Raw genomic sequence first — 26,047 nt, 5'->3', positions numbered from 1 at the left:
ATATGAATTGGACTGTACGCTCTTTCAATAGGGGGACTGTTTTATCCTCACCTTTTCACATCTGATACCAGCTTGCTCTTTAGAAGGCCCTCGATAAAGTTTTGCTGAGTTGAAATCAACTTCCCTAAATCGCTTAACATGCTCTTTTGGGGACTTAGTTGGATTCCTGAATGCTAAGCTCCAGAAAGGTTCTGGCCCATTAACCCTATTCCCCTGCAAGCAGTTAGGAACTTAATGATCCTGCTGCCCCCCAGCATGGTACAGAGCTCACCCCTTGCAGATCACTCCCAGATCCTTTCTGGGAGCCAGCCTCCAAAAGCCCTGGCAACATAAATTTGCTAGCAGCATTTGGGATGTGAGGCCAGGTCCTCTCCAAACTTAATGGAGTGCCCCTTTTTTAGATTCCAGACACAGCATTGTGTTCAGAGGCAGAAGCCTCTCCCAGGAGTTGTAAGCTTTATAACACCTGTACCTACATAGCACAGTGCCTGGCACATAACAAACTTTCAACAGAAGGGGAATGAATGAATGAATGAGGCATAGATTTTGGTAGTACCAACCTCAAGATGTGCAGCATTGAATACAGGAAGAAGTCTAGGGAGAGCCACTTTCACTATTTTCTAATAAAAAATACCTTGTCCCGTGAGTGATTTTATGACCTCTATAAGCATAGGGCAGGAGAGGATGCAACTTGGCTTTTGGTCATTTCAATAAACCCTCTTTCCAACACTCTGCCCTTTTCATGAATTCTCACTTGAGAAATAGCTGTAATAGGTGAGCAATGATAATGTCACTGAATAAAGATTGATGGAAACAAATATAAACCCAAAATGTTTTTAGTGCCAGAAATACTGTTTGCTCAACAATAAGTTACATCAAAGGACTTAAACATTTCCCACAGAGGTCAGCAATTCTGCGAGTGATGCACTGAAATTCACACCTCTGCCAGAAGCGCTCTGCTCCTGGCATGAAAAAGAAAAAGTCACATCTGTTAGCGTCAATATCCCGAGGAGGCAATTTTGCCTTTTCTGATTGTTGTTCAGGTGTTTCATTCTCCAAAAAGCCTGTCTCTGGAAGCTTCTTAGATCTTATAAAATTTAAAAGCTTTGTTTTAAAATTTATAAATCCCTTTTTTTATTATTATTTCTGTAAATCCTTGAACTAAAAATATTGCCTGTGGATGTCTGTCCTATAGGAATCTTAGAGGTACTCCTGCTTCAGCAAACATCACTGTTCTACACGTAATTGGCCTCATCTTTAAACAAACCATGTAGCCAAAACTACATCTTTGGTTTTCTTTGTGATATTAAAATATTGTCCTTTGTTATTCCAGTATTTGTTATTTGAGATTCATGATTTTAGCGTCAGGGTATTCTGAATTAGAAAATCAGGAGAATAATAGTAACATTTGGATGCTAAGTGGTTTTTCTTTCCTTACTTCATTGAACCCTTACAATCCTGTGTGACCTGAGGGCATTATTATTTTGTTATAATGAGGGAAAGGAGTCAGTAGTCAGGGTTAGCATCCAGACCTCTCCAAAGCCTGCAGCCAGTGCAGTCCTCAGCCACTCTCAGGACCCAAATCCACCTCACCTGTTCGGTATGCTTTAGCACAGCACCTCTCCACTTCCAACATACAATTTCCTTATTTATTGTGTGTTTTGTTTATTGTCTCTCCCCTAACTAGAATTGAGCTCCATAAACACAAGAATTACTTTTTTCGGTTCTATTTGTGGATCTATCCCAAGCTCGAGAATAGAGCCTGACACATTAATTGCTCATATATTGCAATTGCTCTCCTTACCTGTTTACCTATGGTTCCATGACACTCTGTTTCTCTGGCAGAAAAACTGAGGCCAGGAGCCACCTGGTGATTTACTAAGGATGACACCATGAGCAAGTTGGCAAGAAAAACAAGATCTCCCAACAGCCAGCCCAATTCTTTGTCTAAATCTCAACTCTATCTTGCCCTACTTTTATTATGCTATAAAATGAATAACTCTTTATGAGTTCATTCTCAGGCACATTATTGCTTTTATATTGCATCAAAGATGGGCAAAAGATATAGCCCTATTGATTGTTCTCAGAAACTCAGCTTTTCCATCCCTCAAGGAATCATTGCTTAAGGCTTATTTTGAGGAGAGGAGCCAGTGTCTATCAGAAGACTGTCTCCAGCAAGTCTACCTCCATATCAGGGGAGGGTCACTGTAGTGATTGGTTTTAGAAATCTTGAAATCAGTCATCTGAATTTCTCTGTTTCTATCCACCAGACTCCTACAGAACCTTAGAACTGACCAAAAGTAAAAATGCTTAGATGTTTTCAGCTCGTGGTTGCTCAGTGTCTTCTAAGGAAAACCCAGATGCTACAGGAGATAGCATGGGAGTGACTTAGTGTGACTTTGAATCTGTGGGTCTGATGTATAGGAGGGAAGTCTTGGATGAAAGCTGAAGGAGAAAATGACAACTCTAGATGTATGAGTGTATTAAGATAAAAGGGTTTGTGTTTGGCTTTCAGAAAAGAAGAAAGACTCCAGAGGCTGTCAAGAGAAGATATTTATTTGAGCATAAGTTGTTTTTTCATCACCAGCAACAGAGCATACCTCCTAATCCTTATATTAATATCTCTCATTCTGCTTATGCCACAATATGTCACTCTTAGTAGAAGACTTAGCTAGAGAGATGTTTCTAATCCTGATAACAAGTCTAGTCTACTCTGCTGTCATACCCATTCTCAAGGCTGCGGGCCCAAAGTGGGGATTTATGTATAGTTTTAACAAGTCAGATGGCCCCTGTGCATTGAACATGTGATCTGGATTTGATTTGTCCTATGCTCTGTTGAGGGATACACTGTAGTCATTCAGTGCAATGATGATGATCATAACCGGGAGTCCACCAAGAGCTCTGTACACTTTAAAAAGCACTTTCTCAACCAGGTGTGGTGGCTCACGCCTGTAATCCCAGCACTTTGGGAGGCTGAGGCAGGTGGATCATCTGAGGTCAGGAGTTTGAGAGCAGCCTGGCCAACATGGTGAAACCCTGTCTCTACTAAAAATACAAAATTAGCTGGGTGTGGTGGCACACACCTGTAATGCCAGCTACTGGGGCGGCTGAAGCAGGAGAATCGCTTGAACCCGGGAGGTGGAGGTTACAGTGAGCTGAGATTGTGCCATTGCACTCCAGCCTGAGCAACAGAAGCAAAACTCCATCTCAAAATAATAATAATAATAATAATAATAAGCACTTTCTCACACATTTTTAAATTTTAGATTATTATAAAATCATCCTGAGGTAATTATGGCAGAGATTCTTATCTCTACTTTATAAATTAGAAATCTGACTTCACACAGGTTCATGACACATCGAGGTCACATAGCTGGTAAATGACAAAGCCCAAATCCAAGGTCCTCTGCCGCTCTGCTCTTTCTGCTGTGACATTCTGCCTCCTGCCCACATGGATGTCCTGCAGGCATCTCAAATACGTGTCCGACACCAAGTTTTTATCTTCTGCTCTCGAAAAAAGTCCCCGTCCTCCTCCTCATGTTTTCCCTGCTGATTTAATAACTGTCTTTCCCTTAATTACCCACCCTAGAACCTTGAGGTCCTCCTGTCTTTTCTCCTGCCACATGTCTTAGAGTCAACCCAGGATTTTCTTTTCTAGATGTCAGACAAAAATGTCTTCCCTCTTAACTGTTGTCACTGGCACTGCCATGATTCCAGGCTTCATTAACACTCACATGGCCCACATGAATATTCAGTAGTTTAACTCTTTCATCAAATCATCACCGAAGCTCTAGTCTGTTCCACGAGCTGTGCTTGTTGTGAGGGAGACTGTTCTGAGCAAAAAGCAAAACATGGATCTTATTTTCTTGGTGCTCTGGTCTCGATTAGGTAGTAATCAAATAATCACTCCAACAAATGTAAAAACATCAACTCTGACAGTTGCCACAAGGCAAGCCATATAGTCCTCTACCTGCAGAACCAGTATGGAGTAATATTTCTAAACCATAACTATGACCATGGCACACCCTCTGCTATAAAACTTTCCTAAATGCCCACTGCCTGCACAATAAAATCCAAACCCATTAGCCTGGTATACATGACTCTTCATGATCTGTCTCCAAATACTAGATTAGGTTGCAAGCCACTACAACACCATTTCTCTCTAACCCCTCACTCAATTAACTCATCCTATGACTAAGCCACATCTGATACTTTTTTTTTTTCACTTCTTGCCATTCCAGAAACAGATTTGTTCTTTCATTCTTCCACATATTGGCTTAAGCAAAACTCTCTTCCAGAAATACAGTCCCTCTAGCAATACAAGGAAATGGCCTACTCATGCATCAGGCTGAGCTGAAATGACCCTTCCCACTCACTCTCTGGATGTGATTAATTATTCCTCGTGGTTTCCAACACATTTGCTACACTGCTAGCATAGCACTTCTCCCACTGTAATCTAATTACTTACTTTTTCCTTTCATCTCACCCCCATCTCCCAGATTATGAAACACTTTTGGGTAGAGATTGTTTTAATTAATTAATAGAGGTTTAAACTTATATTTATTTTACTGCATAGAGCCAAACCATAAATACATAATAGAGGAGAAAACAATTTTTGATCCCTTATTTCTTTTCACTGTGAATCTCAAAATTCTCATAGGTATTCCTTTCATCCTAATTTAGCTTCAAGAAGTTTTCCCTTTATTTTTTTTTTTTTAGAAATCATATGCAAATAATTCTAGAGGCCTTCATATCTTCGTATTCCACCACGTCTTCTCTTCTCAATGCACAGGATGTCCCCTGCCCCTCCTGCTTTGTAAATCTCTCAGGCAGTTGGCACAAGGACAGGTTTTGCATATTTGCATAATCACTGGTTCAATGATTACAAAGTGACCATATCAAAACATGGAAAACATGTTCTTTGGGAAGGCTTTGATGTGTTTGTTTTTATCTTTGTTTTTGTTTTTAATGTTTGTAAAGCATCAGGAATTAATGAAGCAACTGTCAAGTCTGTTTCCATTGCCTTTCCAAGCTTGGCCAAGTCTAGATCTTGTTTCTTGGCTAAAGTGGTTTCAATCATGATTTTTAGCAACTGGCTCCTAGAGTTGGTAACAAGAAATTGAGAAACAGATGATAATAGTGAGAACAGCTTTTTGAGAAACTGATTTTATAACATGATAGGAATGATAGAAGAAAAATTTAGTCATTAACTAAATTCTTGGGGAGAAGGTAAGCTGTTATTTAAAATGTACACTTCTTAAGGGCCTGTAGATTCCTAGGATCTGGCAACTGAAACAATCATTTCTTAGAGACTATCACATTTCCTATTCTACAACCTAATAGTCACAGAAGTCGTAAAATACAGAATCATGGCCAGATTATTTATGTGGATTTAAATAGTGGATAGATATATCTTTGTAAAGTGTAAAATAAAATTTAAAAAAGTAAGCCAGCAGAATTGCTGTAGAGAACATTATTCACCACCTCCGTTCCTGAACAGCATGACAATGGAACTGTACATACCAAAAGGCTCACTCACACTGGTATGTGCTGAGAGATATTAATTCTCTCAGCCCTCGAAACAGAACTCCCAGGTTGTTGGTCCCACCATTCAAGAACAGCCTCGACCATTTACCCAGAACTCCAGGCAAGTATTACCATTTTCAATGTAAGCCATAGTTTTAGCTAGAGTAGTAAGTACTTGAATGCTGATGATAAGGATATCATTCAGGTAAACAGTGGAAACTCAGGGATAAATCTGTCTCATCCATTACTGTGTAACGAACTACCCTAAAACCTTGGTGACTTAACACAACCACTGTTTTATTATACCTCACGACGTTGAGAATTGCAAGTTAGGGCAGAGCTCCGCTGAGCAACTCTCCAGCTTCACATGGCATTGCCTGTGGCTCCTATGTGATATTAAGCTGGTGTCAGAGCTGGTCCAAGACAACTTTACTCACATTCCTGTTGCCTTGGCAGGGATGGCTGGGTGAACTGGCTCAGCTGGGCTCTCCCCATCTCTGTATATTCTCAGGGTGTCTCATGTGGTCTCTCCAGAAGAGTAGTCAATCTGTTGCATTTAATCAACAGATCAAATGCAAGCTGACAATTATCTGACAGGCCAGGCCCAGAACTGGCATAGCATCATTCCATCATTCTCCTGGTCAAAGCAGTCTGAGGCCAACCTCCACTCAAGGGAAGGGACAATGGACCCCCATCTCTCACTGGGAGGAGATAGGAAAGAATTTGTAGCTGCCTTTAGTCCACTCAAGGGTGTTCAGAAAATTACCTCGTATGTTTTATTTAGGATGTGTACTTCGATTTCTAACATAGATGGAATAGATCATTTCTTCATTCTGTTATTTAAAAGGTATTTATCAAGCATTTGATAATTGTTGATATAGCTATGTTGTCTACTGAGGTAAACCAGGAAAACACACAGGAAACAGTCTCTCCCCTCTAGGAATTTGCATCTAGATGTGAACACAAGGAAAATACACAGCAAGCAATTAGAGGTTATAATAATATAATTACAGTGGCAAAATACACGTCATAGACATGTGTGAGTAACACAGATGCCTACAAGGTTCAGCCAAACATGAAAAAAACAGGGAGGTAAGGTGAGCTGACCTGTGAATAGCAGGAAGGGTGATGGGGGCAGTGGAGACCCAGACAGTTCATGCCACATCTAAAGGGGCAGCTTTGCTCAGGTCCAGCCTATTTTGCTCTAGAGAATGTGAGACAATGATACTACAACTGCCACTTTTTCAGAGAACTATAAATCTCCCAGTTATTAAATTATTCAAATTTGGTCTACTGACTACCAGTTTTCAATCCCTAAAATAGACAGTAAATGCTTTAGGATTCATGAAAAGAGGAGATAAAGGTCAACTAGAATAACACTATTTGAAGTGTGGGCTGACAAGATATGGACTCAAGCTAAGTGTCTACCAATGGGAAAATGGATAAAGAAAATGTGGTATGTATGTGTATATGTATATATACATACATATATATACACATATACACATATATACACATGAATGTGTATATGTATATATACGTGTATATATATACATATACACACACACATATACAATGGGATACTATTGAGCCATAAAAAAGGAGACACTGTCATTTGCAACAACATGGATGAACCTGGAGTACATTATGCTAAGTGAAATGAGCCAGTCACCAAAAGACAAATACCATATGTTCTCACTTATAAGTGGAATCTAAAAGTGTTGAACTCAAAACAGAGAGTAGAATCGTGGTAACCAGGGGCTGAGGATGTCAGGGGATGGTGGGGGGATGTTGATCAAAGAATATAAATTTAGGAGGAATAAGTTTTTGAAATCGATTGCACAGCATGGTGGTTATAGCGAATAATAGGTTGTCGCATATCCTAAGTATATAAAAGAATAGATTTTAAATGATCTCAGCACCGAAAAAAACAAATGTGTAAGGTGATGGATATGTTAATTAGCTAGATTTAACCATCCCACAATTATACATATATCAAAATATTACATTGTATTCCCATAAATACATAAAATTGTCAATTAAAAATAAAAACTGAAAATAATAATAAACTGTGGTCTGAGCACCAGTACCATGCTGTAAACTGTTTATTACTGATCCACAATGGGATAAATAAATAACTTGATAATAAGAGTTTAAGTCCTTATAGCAATTTAATATCCAAGGCTGTCATCAATGTTCTTGTCTTCATGCATACAGAACAACCAATATAGCAGAACCTGGGCTGTGAGCTGTATTTGGTGTGAGCTGCATGCTAGTCATGTACAGTAGGACCACATGTGACCACACAGTGGAGTAGAGAGGCCCGTGGTGAGGCACCATGGAGACTGCGGATCTCAAATAACAGCTAGGATCGGGATTAGCACAGAGGACAGGAGGCAAGCTTTTCTAGGTATTAGGAACAGCACACCCAGAAATCAGAGTCAATAAGGCACTAAGAAGAATCAGGGTAGAGCTGATTTGCAAAGGGTGCTATGGAGGATGCAGATGGTTAGATAAAGATTATAGAGGGCCTTGGACGTAGCCCTGTACAGTGGAATTTATCCTCTAAGAAATGTGGAGCCACAGGAGGTTTTTGAATACAGATGGGCCTCACTAACTTCTTAAAATACCCTTTCTCCTTTTATTTTCCTCTCTTTCAAGGCCTGATTCAAATTCCACCCTCTCTAGGACTAGTCCACGCAATAGCAATCACTCCCTTTAAAATATCTAGTAAACTATTTTTTTTCTGAATCAACAGATACCTTATACTGTTAATTATTTTCTGTAAAGATATTGTCTTTTCTTCCAAATATTTTAAGCACTCTCTGTACAAAAACTCCTTTACCTAGTTCTGAATCTTCCTCAGAATCTAGCACAATCTCTCACCCATACTGATACTCATTTGGTATGTGCTGATGAGCAAGACAGGTAGCTTTTTTAGGGATACTGATCTGGTAAAAGTGTTTTGAATAGATGGGAGCAGAAAGAAGAAAGTTACATTCCAGATGAAGACAAATGCAAGGGCCCAAAAGATGAATGCGGAGACCAGGGTCTGGCAAGGAAAAACTGATACAGAGGGTGGATATGGGGCATGAATATTTACAAACGTGTTATGCACACAAAGTCACATTAGCAGTTTCCTGAAATCTCACACCACATTTATACATGGCTAACATTTTCTTTATCAAGAAATGTTGAGAATAAGCTTTACTACTTAAGAGTTTTCCAGACTGCTGAAACTTACTGTTTTAAGCACCTAGATTTTCAAAATCTATCACTATGCACATCGGTTATTTATTTTATTTTATTTCTGAGATGGAATTTCACTCTTGTTGCCCAAGCTGGAGTGCAATGGCATAATCTTGGCTCTCTGCAACCTCTGCCTCCTGGGTTCAAGTGATTCTCCTGCCTCAGTCTCCCAAGTCGCTAGGATTACAGGCATGCACCACCATACCCACTAATTTTGTATTTTTAGTAGAGACAGGGTTTCACCATGTTGGTCAGGCTGGTCTCAAACCCCCGACCTCAGGTGATCCACCCCCTCGGCCTCCCAAAGTGCTGGGATGACAGGCGTGAGCCACCACACCCAGCCACATCAGTTATTTATTATGCTGTGATACTCATGTCCCTACCCTAAATAGCCCTAGACTGCTATAATGTTGTATTTTTTCTATTTCTTCACTTCTCTACCAACTACTAGTAATTGATATTATCTGTAGATCTTGGCTACTTCTGTGCTGCTACTTCCTTCACAGAACTTATTCTAAGTAAAGATAAAAAGATAGTTCTCTGGGGTAGAAAGCACTCGATGACAGCTATTTTTCTTGCAATATATAAACTTAAAGCTTTGTCACATTTAGATTTATTTTTGATATTATATATATTTCATAGTGGTTGGCACACTTTTTTTGTAAATAACCAGATGGTAAATATTTTGGAGTTTGTGAGTTATGTAATCTCTGTAACTCCTCAGCTCTTGCCTTGTTTTGAAAGCAGGCATAAGACAATACATAAACAAATGGGTGTGACTGTGATACAATAAAACTTTATTTTCAGAAACAGGAGTCGGCTGGATTTGTCCTACAGAGGCTATAGTTTGCCAATACCTGTTTTAGATTATTAAAATTGCCAGAGCCTAATTTTTGAAATAGAAGGATTTGTCCTTAACTTGGTTTGTAAAGAAAATAATAGAAAGATCTTTTTCATGTCTATATTCCTCTAGCTTAAATATTCTTATTCAGATTTTGGCTGAGTGTGGTGGCTCATGCCTATAATCCCAGCACTTTAAGAGGCCAAGGCAGGTGGATTGCCTAAGCTCAGGAGTTTGCAACCAGCCTGGACAACACGATAAAACTCTATCTCTATTAAAATTTAAAAAAAAAAAAAATTAGCTGGGCGTAGTGGCATGTGCCTGTAATCCCAGCTACTCCGGAGGCTGAGCAGGAGAACTGCTTGAACCTGGGAGGTAGAGGTTTTGGTGAGACGAGATTGCGCCACTGCCCTCCAACCTGGGTGACAGAGAGAGACTCCATCTTAAAAAAAAAAAAAAAAAAAAAAAAAAAAAATGAGATTTTTAAATCATGCTGCAAATAAATTCTCCTAACATGTATCAATTGCAGTAGCAGCTTGACCCCCTTGTTTAACCTTCGGTCTGAAGATCAGTACCATCTACCCTCTGCCTTCACCTCCAGCCATTGTTCTGCTGCACTTTATTCTCCTTCCTAATTTGTTATGTCTGTGCACTCTCAGGCATCCTCTCCTATGCTACTGATTTCTGTAGGAATCAAGAGCTTTGTCATCAGCTGGCAAGTCCTGCGAAAGAATTACAATTTCATGAGGGTTACAGCTTTAAAGCAAAGATAAACAACAGTTATTTGTATTGAATTCAACACTATGTTAACTTAAATGACTTCCCCCCACCTTCTGGTTCCCAAATTAAATTAAACACTAAGTTTCTAACATCTATATGCACAGTAGAGAGCACCTTGCGTACATGCCTATAAAAATGCTACCTGCCTCAGTGATATTTGGAATTTCCTTGAGACAAAGAAGATATATTTCTGTAAGCCTCTTTGGCTGAACATTGCATTGCAAGTGAAAAACTTGACAGTGTTGCCTCTTTGGGTGTAGATGACACTACCAAGGGTACACACTATGACCGTCAGCTAACATGCTGCAGAAACCATAACTTAGGCATGCAGGTTGCTACCTGTTGAAACAAAAGATCTTGACATCCTGACATAGAAAGTGAACAACAATATGAAATACACTTGGTGTCTGTCTAAAGTGACATTGTAGTTAGCCAGATGTCTGCCTCCGTATGGAGTCTTCCTATCAGAAGAAAAGGACTGATTCTAGTCACTGTGTTTTATTCTATGGACAAGATATTCTGTTACTTCTTCCGATTCCATTCTGAATAACCTGTGACTGAGATCAATCAGTCCACAGTGATTTTTGCTTGTTTCCACTTTGATATTATTCCTTGGGACCACCAAGAGATATCTTTAAAAGCTTAACAGTATCATAAGTATATTTGCATCAAACAGATGAACTCTGCTCTCAGTTTCCAAGCAGGGTACAAGACCTTGTGTGTTTATGGGGAATGGGGTGGGGGTGCAGGGTTAATACATTGGTGTGCTGTGCTGAAACTTTTTTTCTCTTGAATGTTTTAAAATTCTCTAGTTCTTTCCTGAATCCACCAAAATTGACCTAGACTCATGATGTGGTTCGATAAGGGCTAAGGAATAAGACTTTAAGAGCTCCATAGCCTTGCTTAGCCCTTAATAACTTCAGTGTGTAGCGTAATTATGCAAGAGTTTCAGTTTGGGAGTCAGCAGATCTAGGCTGTCTTCCAGGCTCTGTTCTTTGGGATTCTAGAACAAATCTTGCTCAGAGCATCTGTGAAAATTAACAAGGTAGTGAATTTTGATGATCTGCTGCATGGCAAGCCACCCCATAATGGAGAGGCTCAGAAAAACAATTATTCCTTGCTCATGATTTTATGATTTGGGCAAGGCTTAGCAGGGACCTCTTAATTTTTTCCGTATACACTATCATCAGGGACTGAGGATCCACATCCAAGATGTTTCACTGAAATGGCTAGCATGTTAGCACAGGCAGTTGGCTGCTTGTTCAGCTCGGTGGCAGCTGATATTTGGAATAACCTCAGTTCCCCTCCATGTGGGCCTCTCCATGCAGCTTCATGACTTATTCACAGCATGGTAACTGGGTTCAAAGGAGGAAGAAACACAAGTTTCCATTCCTCCTAAAGATTAAGCCCAGAATAGGCACAATGCCATTTCTGTTACATGCTGTTGATCCAAGAAGTCTCAGGCCTGTCCCAGATTCAAGGAAGCAGGAGGGAGAAAGACCCCATCTCTCAATGAGAGGTAGGGAAAAAGGCTATGACAAAATATTGGCAGCCATCTCCCATAGGATATGGAGATCATTTATAGTTTTTTTTTTTATTTTCTATAATATAAATTTTATCCAACAAGATTCAGAATTAAATTCAATATTTTATCTCTTTGCCAAAAGATGAAGTCCAGCCTCCCTCCACCCTTTTGTGCTTCATTGTATTCTCATTCTTTATTAAAAGGGAAGGGATTCAAGGTTTGTTAGGCATCTACAGGATACGAGATCCATGATATATGCTCTTTCATTTACCATATTTCATTGCATCTGAGATCCAACTTGTTTTAACATTTCTGAATTGCAACTTTTACAATCTAGGAAGTCTTGTAATCACTGTAGGTCACATGGCAGTCACGCATGCCTGAAGCTGTGATTGTGCGTATTCTCATCACTCAAGTTCACCTGTTGTGTTTACACTGTTGAAAAACATCTTCAGAAATGTTATACTATAATTTGGCATTGAAGGAAAAATATGCCTTGTATCCCAAAAGTCAAAGAAAGAGTGTCATTAGTGAGGCAGATTTTTGACATTGGAGGTATAATTACAACTTCATGTATTCTTACAAAGAAGCAAACTGAGTTTTGGACTACCTAGGATAGAAAGATATTACAAGTAGATGAAAGTGTGTTGTGTTTTCTTACAGAGATACATCCAAAATGGTTACTTATCATACACGAAGGTTATACCTGAAGGCATAGAAATTGTCAAGTTCTTCAGAACAGATTAGAGAAATCTCTAAGCAACAAAAGGCTAATGTTATGCCTGGTGCAGGACTGTAGAAAGCATTGTATTGTAGTTTAATCAACACTTTTTTTTCTTTCTCAGTGACACATTTTTAAAAAAAACGTGCTTTGGAACAGACATCATGGCACACACCTGTAGTCCCAGCCACTTGGGAGGCTGAGGTGGGAGAATCACTTAAGCCCAGGAATTTGGGGCTGCAGTGAACTATGATCTTGCCTGCAGAGGTCCACCATAATCCATCCTGGGCCATATAATGAGACCCCCATCTCTAAAGTTTTTTGAAAAAAATGCATCTTGGATTTGATGAAATACAGTAGTAGTTCTCACCAAAAAGAAAATGATAATTTTTAAAACTGCAATATACACACCAGTCTTCTCCTTTTACAGATGAGGAAGCTGTGGTTCAGATGGCTCACAGAAGGTAAATAATTTGACCAGTCTCAAAACTACCAAGTGGAAGAATTTGTTATCTTCATTATCCCACACTGGTTCCTTAAAATGGTAGAGCAACACAGGTTGGTAGTTCTGGAAAGATATGAATGTTGTGCAGTGACAGCCATTCCACCTCCTGTCTCCAACAAACTTCAAAAATATGAATGAAGTGCTGCTGTAGTCCCCCCAAACCAAACGCTAACCGTCTGGAAGGAAAGCTTTTCATGGGGCTGGGCCACTGCCCAGGACTCCTTCGCAATCCTGTTCAGAAGAATAGCAAATTAGAAAAAAAAAAAAAAAAAAAAATACTTGTAGAGTGTTTTATAAGGGCCTCATAATTTTATAGAATCAGAATCACTGCTCTGAAAATGGGAATAATCTAAAATAAGAAATGTTTTCCAACCCTTCAGAACAGGAGTATGTTGAAGGAAGACTTGCCCAACTTGTTCTTTCAAAGCAGTACATTAAACATTCCTTGGCCCCTTACAAAAGAGAGCTGTGGTTTAGGTCACTGCTACTCACTCACCCTAAGGAAATACCAGGAGCTTCCTCTCTCTCTCTCCCTCTCTGTCTAGGTTAGCTCCATTGTGGGGCCACTGTGGACAGCAGCAAGCCAGCTTTGCTCTTTATTTCTACTGCAAAGATGAGAGGAGAGGCTTTTAGACTCCCCCTACCATAAGGAGGGAGACTCCATCACTTCTAATACAGTGATTCGTTATTTATCTTATGTTTGTTTAGTTTAGGAAACTATGCTGATTACTTGGGAGCTGTGCAAAAATGCATAAAACACAATCCCTTCCCATGTGAGGTTTCTGTAACTAGACGAGGGGATAAGGCTTGGGCAGAATTCCCAGCCATATCTGTAAACAGCAAGGAGAGCTCCTCCCCCTCCCTTCTGCTCCCCTGGAATCTTGCCCTTCTATAATAGCATACAGGACATTGTGCAATAGTGGTTTTTCTGTGTGCAAATCTCTCATTAGACTGTGAGCTTTCTGAAGGCAAGGGCAGGGGTTATTTGTGATTCATTTTTATAACCCCAATGTTTAGCGCAGGGCCTAGGACAGCAATCAGGAGATGATATTTATTCCATTTGTTCATCCATTCATTCAACAAAATCACATGGAGGTTCAGAGCAGGGAGAGACAGGCTTTGAGAGAGTATATGAGTCCTTCTTTCAGGAGTAGCCAGTGCCAGTAGCACCTGCTCTTGCAGAAAAGGTAAAATTTGGCCAGGAGGATGAGGAAAGAAGTAGAGACCATGTGAACAAAGGTAGGGCCATGTAGGACAGATTTAATCAATTATTGCGCCTGGAATGTATTGTGGATAAGGATGGAAGGAGAGGTTGAGGTTGCCATCATGAAAGGCCTGGAATATTAGGTCAAATTTTTTCTTTTTTTTTTTTTTCTTTGCAAAGGAGATACCAGTAAATAAAATCCCTCTCCAGGCTGCACTGCTCTGTAGGAGAGCAGTGAAAAATGGTATAGGTAGCTTCTTATTAGAAAATTTACCTGGAATTTGTCTTCCTCCTTGCAAATGATGTACAAAGAATACTACTTTAACAACAACAGACTCCAGGTCTTGGCTGTGATACTTCCTTAGGGAGGTGGCAGCGCCTATTACTCAGAGCCAGAGCAGGTTCCATCCTGGCTCCATCAGCTTTTAGTGATGTGGCCCAACCTCTTTGTGCTCTAGTTCTCCCATTTCAAAGTGGAACTGACAATCATATCAATTTCAAAGCTGTTATGAGGCTTAAAAGTGATGATACACGTAAACCCCAGAAGAACAGTACTTGGCACAAGAGGGTTTCACAAATGTTAGCTATTATTATCCCTTGTCTTCTGTGTATGTTGGTTTCCTCATCCAAATAGAGATAATACCTGTCCCAGCCCATTTCTCCTGGACCCTGACAGAATAAAAGGCAATTAAATGTGTGAAAGTAATCTGGAAGTTAAGTGCTGCATAGCAGCAAGGTATTGGTAGGGCTGTTAATTACCATATCCTTGGCTGAGAGGTTTGGTAATTACCATATCCTTGGCTGAGAGGTGATCCCAAGAGGCTGGGCTGAAAGGTAGGGGGGTCTTGGCTCTCTGGGTTCTCCAGGCTATTGGCCACAGGTGTGAGTCTGTAAATAGTTTCTCTAGATACAGTATGTCATGGTGAAGACTTATTTAACTGGCCCAAGATTACATAAAGATGGGAATAAGGAAATCAACTAAGCAAGAAATAAATAAGGTTTAAGGCCGGAGCCTTGCAAGCAATGTAATTTCAAACATCGTAGTCTTGGACATCTGGGCTCTATTACCTAAAATCTCATTAAACCTTCAGCTTCATAATTCTGTGTAGAACCTGGCAAATTGCAAGATCCTGCTGATGGCCACCAGCCAGTTCAAGCAATTAATCGCAAGGGTCCCCAAGCAGGTTTGCGATTCAGGCCAAGTGGATTCTTTGAGGGGAAAGTGTGTACACAAAAGAAATAGCCCAATCCACACAGTTTCATAGCAACGTGCTTTATGGCTCTGCCCACACAGAGAAATTATCCGTTATCATTAAGACATCTCATAACTCTTTTCTCAATGGAAATTAGTACTCACTAGTCCAGGGAAGATCTCCAAACCTCGTTAACTGCAATAGAGACTGTAACCTGCTAAGAGCTGATGGCTCTAGTTCAGTCAAAATCAAACCCTACCCTTTCGCCACCCTCAGCACGTTCTCATTTGGGGGAACACAACTTGAACTGAGCTCTTTTTCCTTTTAAACTTTTCTGGAATGTCTGGACATTCCAGAAATGTTTGCATTCCCCTCCATGTTCCAGGCCAAAGGGCAAGAATCCACAAGTAAAATAACCTTGGAGCTTGTCTTCAGAATCCTGCCCTAATATGACCCAAGGGGAAAGGGCTGATAACAAAGGAACTGTTTCTCATAAGATTTCTTGCTTAATTTTGCCAACTCAAAGAGGTTTATGTAAACAAGATAATCGGGGGCACTTCAGAATGTTTATAAAGCCTTTCCTAATTACTATTTTGTATGTAGAGTGATTCTGGGAATATGATGGAGAAGGGGCGGGGGAAGCCTTGAACCCCTCCTGCATACAGCAGGAAGGAGAATGAGAACAAGAATACATTTACATTATGGGTGAGAGGATTTGAAGCTTTACTTTGCTGTTTAGGATCCTTCTCTCTAAACCTTTTTTTTTGTTTTTGTTTTTACTAAGTCACTGTCACTTTTCTCCTTTACAGCGTGGTGCTGTCAAATGTGGTAGCCACCAGGCATACCTGACCACTTAAAGATAAATGAATTGAGATTAAATAAAATTTAAAAGTCATTTTCTCCATGCACCAGCCACATCGTAAGTGCTCAGTAGCCACATGTGGCTGATGGCTGCCATGTTAGACCAGATACAGAACATTTCCATCATTGCACACAGTTCTACTGCACTGTATTGCTATAGATTAGGGAACTCTGTTGCCTCCTTACTCACAGTATGGTCCACGCACCAGCAGCACTGGTATCACCTGACAACTTGTAGAACAATGTGATCTGCATTTAACAAGATACCCAGGTGATTCATATGCACATCTTAAAACTTGAGAAGCACTGTTCAAAGATACCTTCTACTCTAAGATTCCATATGGTAAAATGTCATCACTGTTAAGTATTATTCATTAATACCTTTTTACCTTGCATAGCTTTGTTTCCAAAAGAGATACTCTATCTCCTTGAGAGGTGACAAAAAAAAAAAAAAAAAAAGGTAATGTTTACATAGACCTTGTATTCTCCTTTAAAATTGTGCTTTACTTTTTCTCTTGAAAAAGCTGCAGGATCTGGAGATTTTTTAAAAATATTTTATCTAAAGTAGCAAATCTTAGAGAACATTGTTCCAATGAAGAATATGTTGGATCAGTCAACAGAGAAGCCCCTGAAATTAAAATAAGATTAAAGCAAAAGACAAAGAGGAGAAAAGATAATTTTTAAAAAAAAAGAAAGGGAACTTCACTTATGCAGTTGACAAACACGCAGGGCTGTATGCTCGGTGACTAAGAGAGACGCAGTATAGAAGCGATGAGAGGAATTAGAAAACAATCCCTCCGAGTATAATCTGCCGCCCAGTATAACATTGTGGAGATGGAGGGAAATTTCAATGGTATCTTAGATTATACTTCAAGGTATGTTTTCATGCTGTCTTGTGAGATTCACTGTTGTTCGTGCCAGTGGACAGTTTTCTTCTGGAAGGTTCTTTGGGCTTTTAGAGTGGCTGTCAGATTGTAATGGCTTGAGATACTTGCCTCTGTCCAGTGCAAAAAAAAAAAGTGAAATCGCTGAGGTTACCACTGACTAATTGGCTGTACAAATGCATCCCTGCTGAGAGCATCTGGCCTGATGATACTTCTTCCAGAAATGCATCATCTCATATTCATGTGGTACAAGGTGATGGTCCACTGTTGTCAGCAGGCTTCTGGCTCAGGAGAGCTATAAAGCCGGGTGAGACCTTGCCACTTTTCTGGGAAATCTTCCCCAGAGACTGGAGTTAATAGATATCCTAAATGGTCACAGAGAATGTATAGAGTTTCAGATACTTGCATAGACTGACATTTCTAAATCAATTTTCATTAAAGAACAATACACTTTCTGGCCCCCCAAGAAATTCTGTCTCTACTTGAAAACAGCTAAACTGCTCTAAACACAGGAAAGATCTTAGACTGTTAGAATAAAAATGTACTAGCTTTCTCTAGATCAAACCTCCTATGTAGCTTTCTTCTTACATACGTTCATTCATTGACTCATTTGACAAACATTTCAAGAGCACCTTTGATAGTCCAGACATTCTACCACACACAACAGAAAGAGAAGCAGCAGACATACTTCTTGCCTGAAGGAACTGAAGGTTCACAGCGGTGGTGCTTAAAGAGAGGTCCCCAGACTAGCAATATCAGTGTCCCTGCAACATTATTATGAATTCAAAGTCACAGGCCTACCCCAGATCTACTGAATCCGATTCTTTCCACTTGGTGCCCAGAAAACAGCATTTTACCAAGCTCTCCAGAGCATTTCTAAGCACAGTAAAGTTTGAGAAATAGTAGTCTAGAGACAGGTAGAGCATCAGCAATTCTAATAGAGTATGATAGAGATTCTATTTAATAATATAGTAATGTATAATGATACAGATTTGAGACTCTCCAACCCCTGCAACCCCCAAGGCAATGCAGGATACTTTAGTGTTTCATGGAATACATGTGGTTTGGTTGATTTATGAGAAACCTGTAAACAGTACCAGAATGATGGACCATGCCTGTATTCCCAGGACATTGAAGGGCTTGAATATCTTCTCCTGTCTGCCTCACTCTAAATATTTGGATCATTGCACTGTATGATAGCCAGGATTTGTGATATTTTATTATAGGAAAAGAACAAGGCTATAAACCAAATTTTTCTGCAGTATATCCCACTTTTCTCTGTCTGAAGGACAAATAACTACTATTGAAGTACTGGGGGAAAGTGTAGGTGTGTTCATGGACTTTTGCCAAGTTACTTTCATGCGAATTCTCGAGGCTATGTTTAAACAGAGTTTTCCAGTCCTCCCCTGGACATTCGGAATCACTGGAAATGGAGACAGTCTGGACCAAATGAAAATGTTAAGAAGCTCCCTCAGATGAGTTTGAGGCAGTCACGTTTGAGAATCTCTGGTTGAAATGTCAGAGTTCTTAAACCTCAGAATCTAGAGATTCAGTTTAACCTTCAGGAATCAGAATCAGTTTCTTAGAGGTTTTTCAGGCTCATAGTGTAGACTAGAAGCTTTAGTTCTAGAAGAACAGTACGTGAGGAAATACGATGTCCTTTTTTCCCCCCAGGGCCTAGGAAAAGGAGAGAACATTTTGCACACAAGGACATTCTTTTTCTCGCACTTTCTCAGTGTGTCAGGGGACCTTGCCCATCATGAGAACCCTTCAAAATTCACCAGAGAGAGGTGACCATCCAAGCAACGAGGACTGCAAAGCCAGGCAGCAGAAATACTCATCTGAGATTTTCAGGAGCCAGCTATATTCTAATAGAAACAATAACACCAAGGGGTGAGAGGGCAGGGGTGGAGGCCAAGGCCTTCCTATCCATGCCAGGTATCCATCTAAAAATGTTCCCATGGGGCCTTGAGACCTTGTATTTCTCATTTAACATTTCTGGAATTAACAGGCCCCTGATATTTCATAGTCAACTCAAAGGTCATAGCCTAGCCTAAAGGCCACAGCCTACCTTGGATCACTCACCTCTCCAGGTCTGGCTTTCTCCATTTGTGGAGCAAAGGCCATGGTACCTAACTACTTTGGTTGCTGCAGATTGAACACAGGTTCTTAGCATGATGCCAGGCACCTAGGAAGTGCTTGGTTAATGAGAGCACTAACTGTTATGGTCATTATGTTGTCTGTAGACTCTGTTACTCTATGTGCTTTATAAAAACAGAACTAATAAGATGCATAAATCTATACAGAGAGATGTACTAGAAGGAATTGGCTTACTCAATTATGAAAGCAGAGAATTCCCAAGATCTGCAAATCAGAGATCCAGGAGAGCCCATAGTATAGTTCCAGCCTGAATCTGAGTCCAAAGGCCGGAGATGGCAGTCAGGCAGAAAGAGTAAATTATCCCTTACCCAGCCTCTTCTCTTCAGGCCTTCAATGGATGGAATCGGGTCCACTTGTATTAGAGAGGGCTATCTGCTTTACAAAGTCTACCAATTCAAATGTTCATATCATCTACAAATGCCTTTATAGACAAACCCAGAATAATGCTTAACCAAATATCTGGATATCCAATAGCCCAATCAAGTTCACACATAAAATTAACCATCACAGGCTTATTGTGGTTTCCAGTTTACTAAGGATAATGGGAAGTTACAGGCTAGTATACATGTATCTGTTTTATTACACTTAACCCAAGTTCTCTGCCATCCTGATACCTATCTCACTGGAGATTCTGACCTTCATCTTCCTGTAGTCAGAGGACTGAGTCTTTTATCATACTCTGATTGAGCAGCTTTCCCTCCCTACCCCCCTGCCCTTTGTCAAGCTCTTGTGGGGCAGAGAGTAGCAGGCATGGGACCAGTGCTCCTGAGAATACATATGACTTCTCCCATCATGGGCTGGAAGCAAAGTTTAGCTTTATTACCACGTAAATCCTCCTTTATCGTTCTTTTATCTTTTACCTCTCCCATACATATTAATTAATTAGTTAAGCACACCTATCTAAATCATCCAATCTTGATTCTTATAATGGTAAGCCTGTGAGGGTTCTGAAAGTTAGAAATGATTTAATATTAGAGGTTTTGATTACATTGAATATAAAATCGCATAAAATGAGAAAATGATGGGAAGAAGAGGGGAGTGAGGTTTGAAATTAGCCTTATTTCCTGTACATACAAGAGGCACACTAGTGTTGGTTTTTATCTTGGCCTATTTTAGAGTGATATATTTGGCTCATAACCAGGAATAGAAAACGAAACAAGGACCTGTATCTTCTTAACCAACCTCAGCACTATTGACATTTTGAGCCTGATAATTTTCTGTTTTGAGGGCTATCCTATACATTCTAAAATATTCAGCAGTATAATGTGTCTCTACCCATTAGATGCTGATAGTACCTGCCCCCCCACACACACACACACACACACACACCACAAGTTGTTATCACCAGTATCTCCAGACATTGCCAAGTTGTGCTGTAGGGGGCAAAATTACACCCAGTTGAGAACCACTGCTCTAAACACAGGAAAGATCTTAGACTGTTAGAATAAAAATGTGCTAGCTTTCTCTAGATCAAACCTCCTATGTATGGCACTCCATGTATAGGATTCATGTTTGATGAGAATTCTTTTATGCAAACACAGTTACTTGATTTCTCTCCTCCATTCTTGCTGGAGAATTTCTTTTCCTAACACCTATTACTTATTGAGTCAGGAAAGCACTGTGGTGAGAACAGATCTAGGTTCTAGTCTCAGCTCTATGCATTCTAGCAGTGTGGCTATGACAGCTAACAACCCTGCCCTCATTTTCTCTGTGTGCATTGCAGAATAATGCAATCCAAACTCAAAAATGGCAGTTTAGATTCAAGAAGTAACTGCCTATAAAACCTTTGTAGGCATACTGTAGCTGTTCAATAAAAATGAGATCTGCTTATTGGCTATTATGCTGGGACAACCATGGGTCTCACTTTTTTGGGGTGTGCTTTTCACACCTGATACAAATAGTCCCACACTGAAGTTGCAGTTCAGACCCAACCTCCAAGTCCCTGAACTCGTTACATGAAAGACACTTTCAAGTAGAAGATATGGCCCCTTCTTTCTGAATGGAAGACATTAAACAGCCCTTTTAAAGGATGAAGTCTTATTTCCCCCTTGGGCTCATGAGATGCGGGGCTGCCTCGTTACAATCTTTTCTTCTTCTCCACACACAGCAACCCTTCAGCCCTGAGCTGCTGGAGTGAGGAAAGGTGGGGCGGAAGAGAAAACAAAAAGAAAAAAATAAAGAGAAAACAAAACAAAACGAAAGGTGGGGCGGGACGTAATCCATCCCAGATCTGTTATTGAAGCTTTTGCCAGGCTGGCCACTGCCTCCTGGCCAGTCACTTCCTGCCTTTGAAGTGTTTCAGCCTCCCTTTCTCAGGGAACTGTCTGTAATGACTGTGCTAATCTGGGAGAGAGCAGAAGCCAGAGTGTGCCCAATGTGGCCTTGGCAAGCATGAAGACAGTTATCTGCCTCCTGGACATTGCAAACGCTTGACCTCTGGGCATTTTGCTTATTTTCCTGGTCCCCAGCCATAGCATTAGAACATTGACATTTAGCATTAAAATATTTATATTTAGTATTAGAGCTTTGACTTTGATTTCTCAAAGGAATGTTGGGAATTCATGATAATGATAATAATAACACAGTAGCTATCAGTTATTTACTATTTACTAAACACTATGCAAAGTGCTTTTCCTGTGAGCCCTTTTTAACATCACAGCAACCCACTGAGGCAGGAATTATGACTGCTATTTTAAGGTGAAGAAATTGACATTGGGAGAAATTCATGTGTCCAACATCAGGGAGCTGGGAAGTGGTGAGCCTAGGATGTGAACCCATACCCGCCAGAGCCCATGCTCCTGACCACTGAACTCCAGTGCTTCCCTCCTCAACCCAGACTCTGAAACCATAGGGCTAAATATGATGATTGATTCCAAGACTCGATTCCAAGAATTCTTGATTGCAACAATTCCAAGAATGTCTAAACTATTAATAGTAATGGTGGCTCATCAAGCAGAAATTTGAAAAGGAACCCTTTACTTTTTGTTAGCTACAAAATCCATATATGGACAGCCCCCAGGATATACATCTTCCTTGAGTAGTTGATAAAGCAGAGAAAGAAACCAGAGCAATCCCACTCTCCACATGCAGACCAGGATTGAATCTCATGCAAAATTCGTTGCTCAATTAAACAGACAAAGACTCTCCTCCAACATTCTTTTCTTTATTAACTTTACAACTATTTAATAAGCACTTTCTGTATACCTGAGACTTCACATTGCATTAGGAGGATAAACAACAATAAGACATGACATCACCCACCAAAAATAATAGGAGGAGCGATGGATATATTAAACTAAAGTGTTCATTGTGGGTTTGTTGGTAAAAATTTGAGATGCCACACTAGCTCACAGGAGAGAGTTGTTAGCTTTGTCTCGGAGAAAAGAATACTTCATAAAGGATGTGACACTCCAGGTGGTTGTGAAAGAGGGAAGGGTTGGTGTTCACTAGTGCTAGAGGGTATATAAAGAAGACATCCTAGCCAAAAAGAAAGGATCAGCAAGACCAGAACAACCCCACCCATATGCAGAGCTAGAAATAGGCTGGGATGCTGAAGCGTAGGGGGTGGAGCCCAACGAGTGTTCCATATCAAAGACCACATTTCCCCCTTTTCAGAGCCAGAACTGTATAATGCAAACTGCCATTTTGCATTTTGACCTCGTGTAGATTTATATACCCGAAGACATGATTCCTGTTGCAGGTAAGTCTCTAGCAAAGGGATGATGGCAGAACCCATCACTATACATATGTGACAGAAAGATTAAGGTTCAAGGGTCCAGGTGTGTGTAGCCGGGTGTAGTGGTGAGTACCCCGCCTATGGTCCCAGCTACTTGGGAGGCTGAGAAGTGAGGGGATCATTTGTGCCTGGGAGTTTGAGGCTACGGTGAGCCATGATGGTGCCACTGCACTCCAGCCTGGGCAACGAGAGATAGACCCTGTCTCCAAAGCAGATAAGAAGAAAGACTAAGGTTCAAGGTTTACTTTTACCATGTCTTTCACATACAGCCTGAGTAAATGGGAACCTCGTGTCCTCACATAAATCCCATCTCAGCATGGTGACCCATTCAAAAGGAACACAATACTAACTGCAAAAACAGCAAAGAGCAGTAAAGGATCACTGACTACCATGGAAAGATTGCAAAGATGACACTGCCATAGCACCCTCTTTTCTTTGGCCATCCCTTTTCCCAATGCCCCAAGCATTGTGGCCATTACTGTCCCAGATGTCCTATGTCATCATTTAAACCTTCAACTTGTCTCTCTAAGGCCTCTAATTCTATTTGTATTCATATCTCACAGGAATATCTCATTGCTCTAATATAAGTTCATCTTAGCCTCTGATTTTGTGTGTGTGTGTGCGCACGCTCTAACAGGGCCCTTCATTGTGCTGACTGGGCTTGTGGATAAACACGGAAGCCTACTCAGAAGATGGGATGGGAAAGGCTCAGAATCTTTCTATGTTCCTATCACTCCTATATGTCACTAGAAGGAGACACACCTAAGTGTGGTGTATTAGTTTGTTTTCATGCTGCTGATAAAGACATACCAGAGACTGGGTAATTTATAAAGAAAAAGAGGTTTTATGGACTCACAGTTCCACATGGCTGGGGAGGCCTCACAATCATGGCAGAAAGTGAAAGTCATGTCTTACATGGGGGCAGGCAAGAGAGAATGAGAGCCAAGTGAAAGAGGAAACCCCTTATAAAACCATCAGATCTTGTAAGATTTATTCAATACCCCAAGAACAATATGGGGGAACAACCCCCATGATTTAATTATCTACCACCAGGTCCTTCCTACAACACGTGGGAATTATGGGAGCTACAATTCAAGATGAGATTTGTGTGGGGACAAAGCCAAACCATATCATATGGATATAGCTTTGATCCTTAACTAGCTGTGTGACCTTTGGGTTAACAATACTTCTGGGCCTCAATTTTCTTATCTATAAAGTGGGAATAATTCTACTTATCCTAAGAAGAGGATTGGACAACTATAGAGGAAAGAGCTTTAAAGTATACTGCACTCAGATTACATTCATGGTTATAAGTACTTTTTTAATAGGCTAAGATTAGACGTATCTGCTTTCTCTCAGCTACTAGAGACAATTGTAAGAAACATGGTTATTTAAAGAAGCAGCAACTATGGTAAACCTAGATATCAACTCATGTCTCAGGTTCCAAAGTATAATAATTAATTAGGGCTCACTATTATCATTCTTCTTTTCTTAAATTGTATTTTATAGGTTATTAATTCTTTTCCAAAGTCACACGTTTTCCGGATCCGATTTTAACCAAGTCTCAAGGATAGTACACTGTGTCAAGTTCCTAGAAATCGATGTTGCTCTTTGAGGCTGTACTGCTCCTCTTGCAGGTCAACCTGGACAGGACTTTACCCGCGCTGGTTTTTCTCCCCCTTTTAAAATATTGAAGTGCTTCTCTTAATGAAATTACAAAGTATTTATTTTCAAGGTAGTATCAGTGAGTGGGTACAATCACGATGCTTTAGTTAGTCATGGGGCAACCCTTCAACCCCGCGAGCCTGATTTTTGTTGTTTTGCAAAATATTATGATGATAGTAATAAAAATCCTAGGGCCTTCATTTTCACATACAGTTCTTTTCTATGCATATATGTAAGCTTTATATTATAGTATATCATAACTGCTTCCATGTTGCTACATAATCATCATAATTAGTATTATTTTAATGACCATGTAATTATCCATGTTGTTAATCTACCATAATTTACTTAAATCTTCAACAATAATTTTTCCTCTGTTATAAATAACGTCTAGGCCACATATTTGTGCACATAGCTTCTTTCATTTTTTTTTTAGATTATTTCCTTAGGATATACTCCAAGGAATGGGATTACTATGTTAAGGAATATGCATTTTTAATCGTTTTTAAATAAACTCACATTTTTCCAGTTGGCAATGCCATCAGCAATAATTAGTGTCCTGCTTTCAATACAACCAATCACAAGTATGTATTATTATCTGATTTTAATACACTTACATAGTACCTTTTGTTGTTGCATTTTCTCAAAAATTGCAAATGTTCATCAAACACTTGCTTACAAATTGTGTGTTCTGTCATGTTTTGAAAAGGCAGTTAGTTAGATTTGAGAGCCAGTTAGGTTTGAAAACTGAGGTAGATTTTTTTTCTTTTGCATCAAGAATGCTTGCTATGCTTCTCTCCCAATGCCAGATAGTTGTGTGTATTAAAAACTAATATTGATAGTTTTCTGAGCAAAATATTCCATTGTACTCATATAATAATTAATTATTGATGACCCATGTCTAAGGAACTGTAGGGAGTACCCAAATAAAATAACAGGAACTTGAGACAATTTAAATTAGAAAACTCAGGAACATATTTTAATATTTCTATACCAGCACTCCCAATGCCAAAAGTAGGGTTGCAATTCAAGTAGTTTAATCTCTGGTTTGATTTTAACAGCTTTCTTTATCTAGTCTGTAACCTGCTTAGTTCATCTGACTTTGCAGCTAGCAAACTCAAGAGCTCCAGCCATTCCACTTCCAACATTTGATTTTCTAGATTTCATTCCAAGAAATCTTTCTGATGAATGAAAAAC

The 26,047-nt window shown here is 39.9% G+C and overlaps 1 protein-coding gene across 11 annotated transcripts in view; it reads left to right on the top strand.

The window, feature by feature from the left end:
- Positions 1–26,047, top strand: part of SAMD12 (sterile alpha motif domain containing 12) — a 509,648-nt gene that overhangs the window by 394,930 nt on the left and 88,671 nt on the right. For 2 of the 11 annotated variants that reach the window (XM_074387078.1, XM_074387077.1), the window contains exon 5: positions 13,073–13,106. The exons of the other annotated variants lie outside the window; for them this stretch is intronic. In XM_074387078.1, coding sequence (XP_074243179.1) covers positions 13,073–13,106 — 34 coding nt within the window. The remainder of the gene's footprint in view (positions 1–13,072; positions 13,107–26,047) is intronic. 11 annotated transcript variants of the gene reach the window in all.

The sequence above is a fragment of the Saimiri boliviensis genome, chromosome 15, assembly GCF_048565385.1.
Source record: "Saimiri boliviensis isolate mSaiBol1 chromosome 15, mSaiBol1.pri, whole genome shotgun sequence".
NCBI lineage: Eukaryota > Metazoa > Chordata > Mammalia > Primates > Cebidae > Saimiri > Saimiri boliviensis.
Note: the sequence above shows the minus strand (reverse complement) of the source record. Positions and strands in the feature narration are given on the sequence as shown.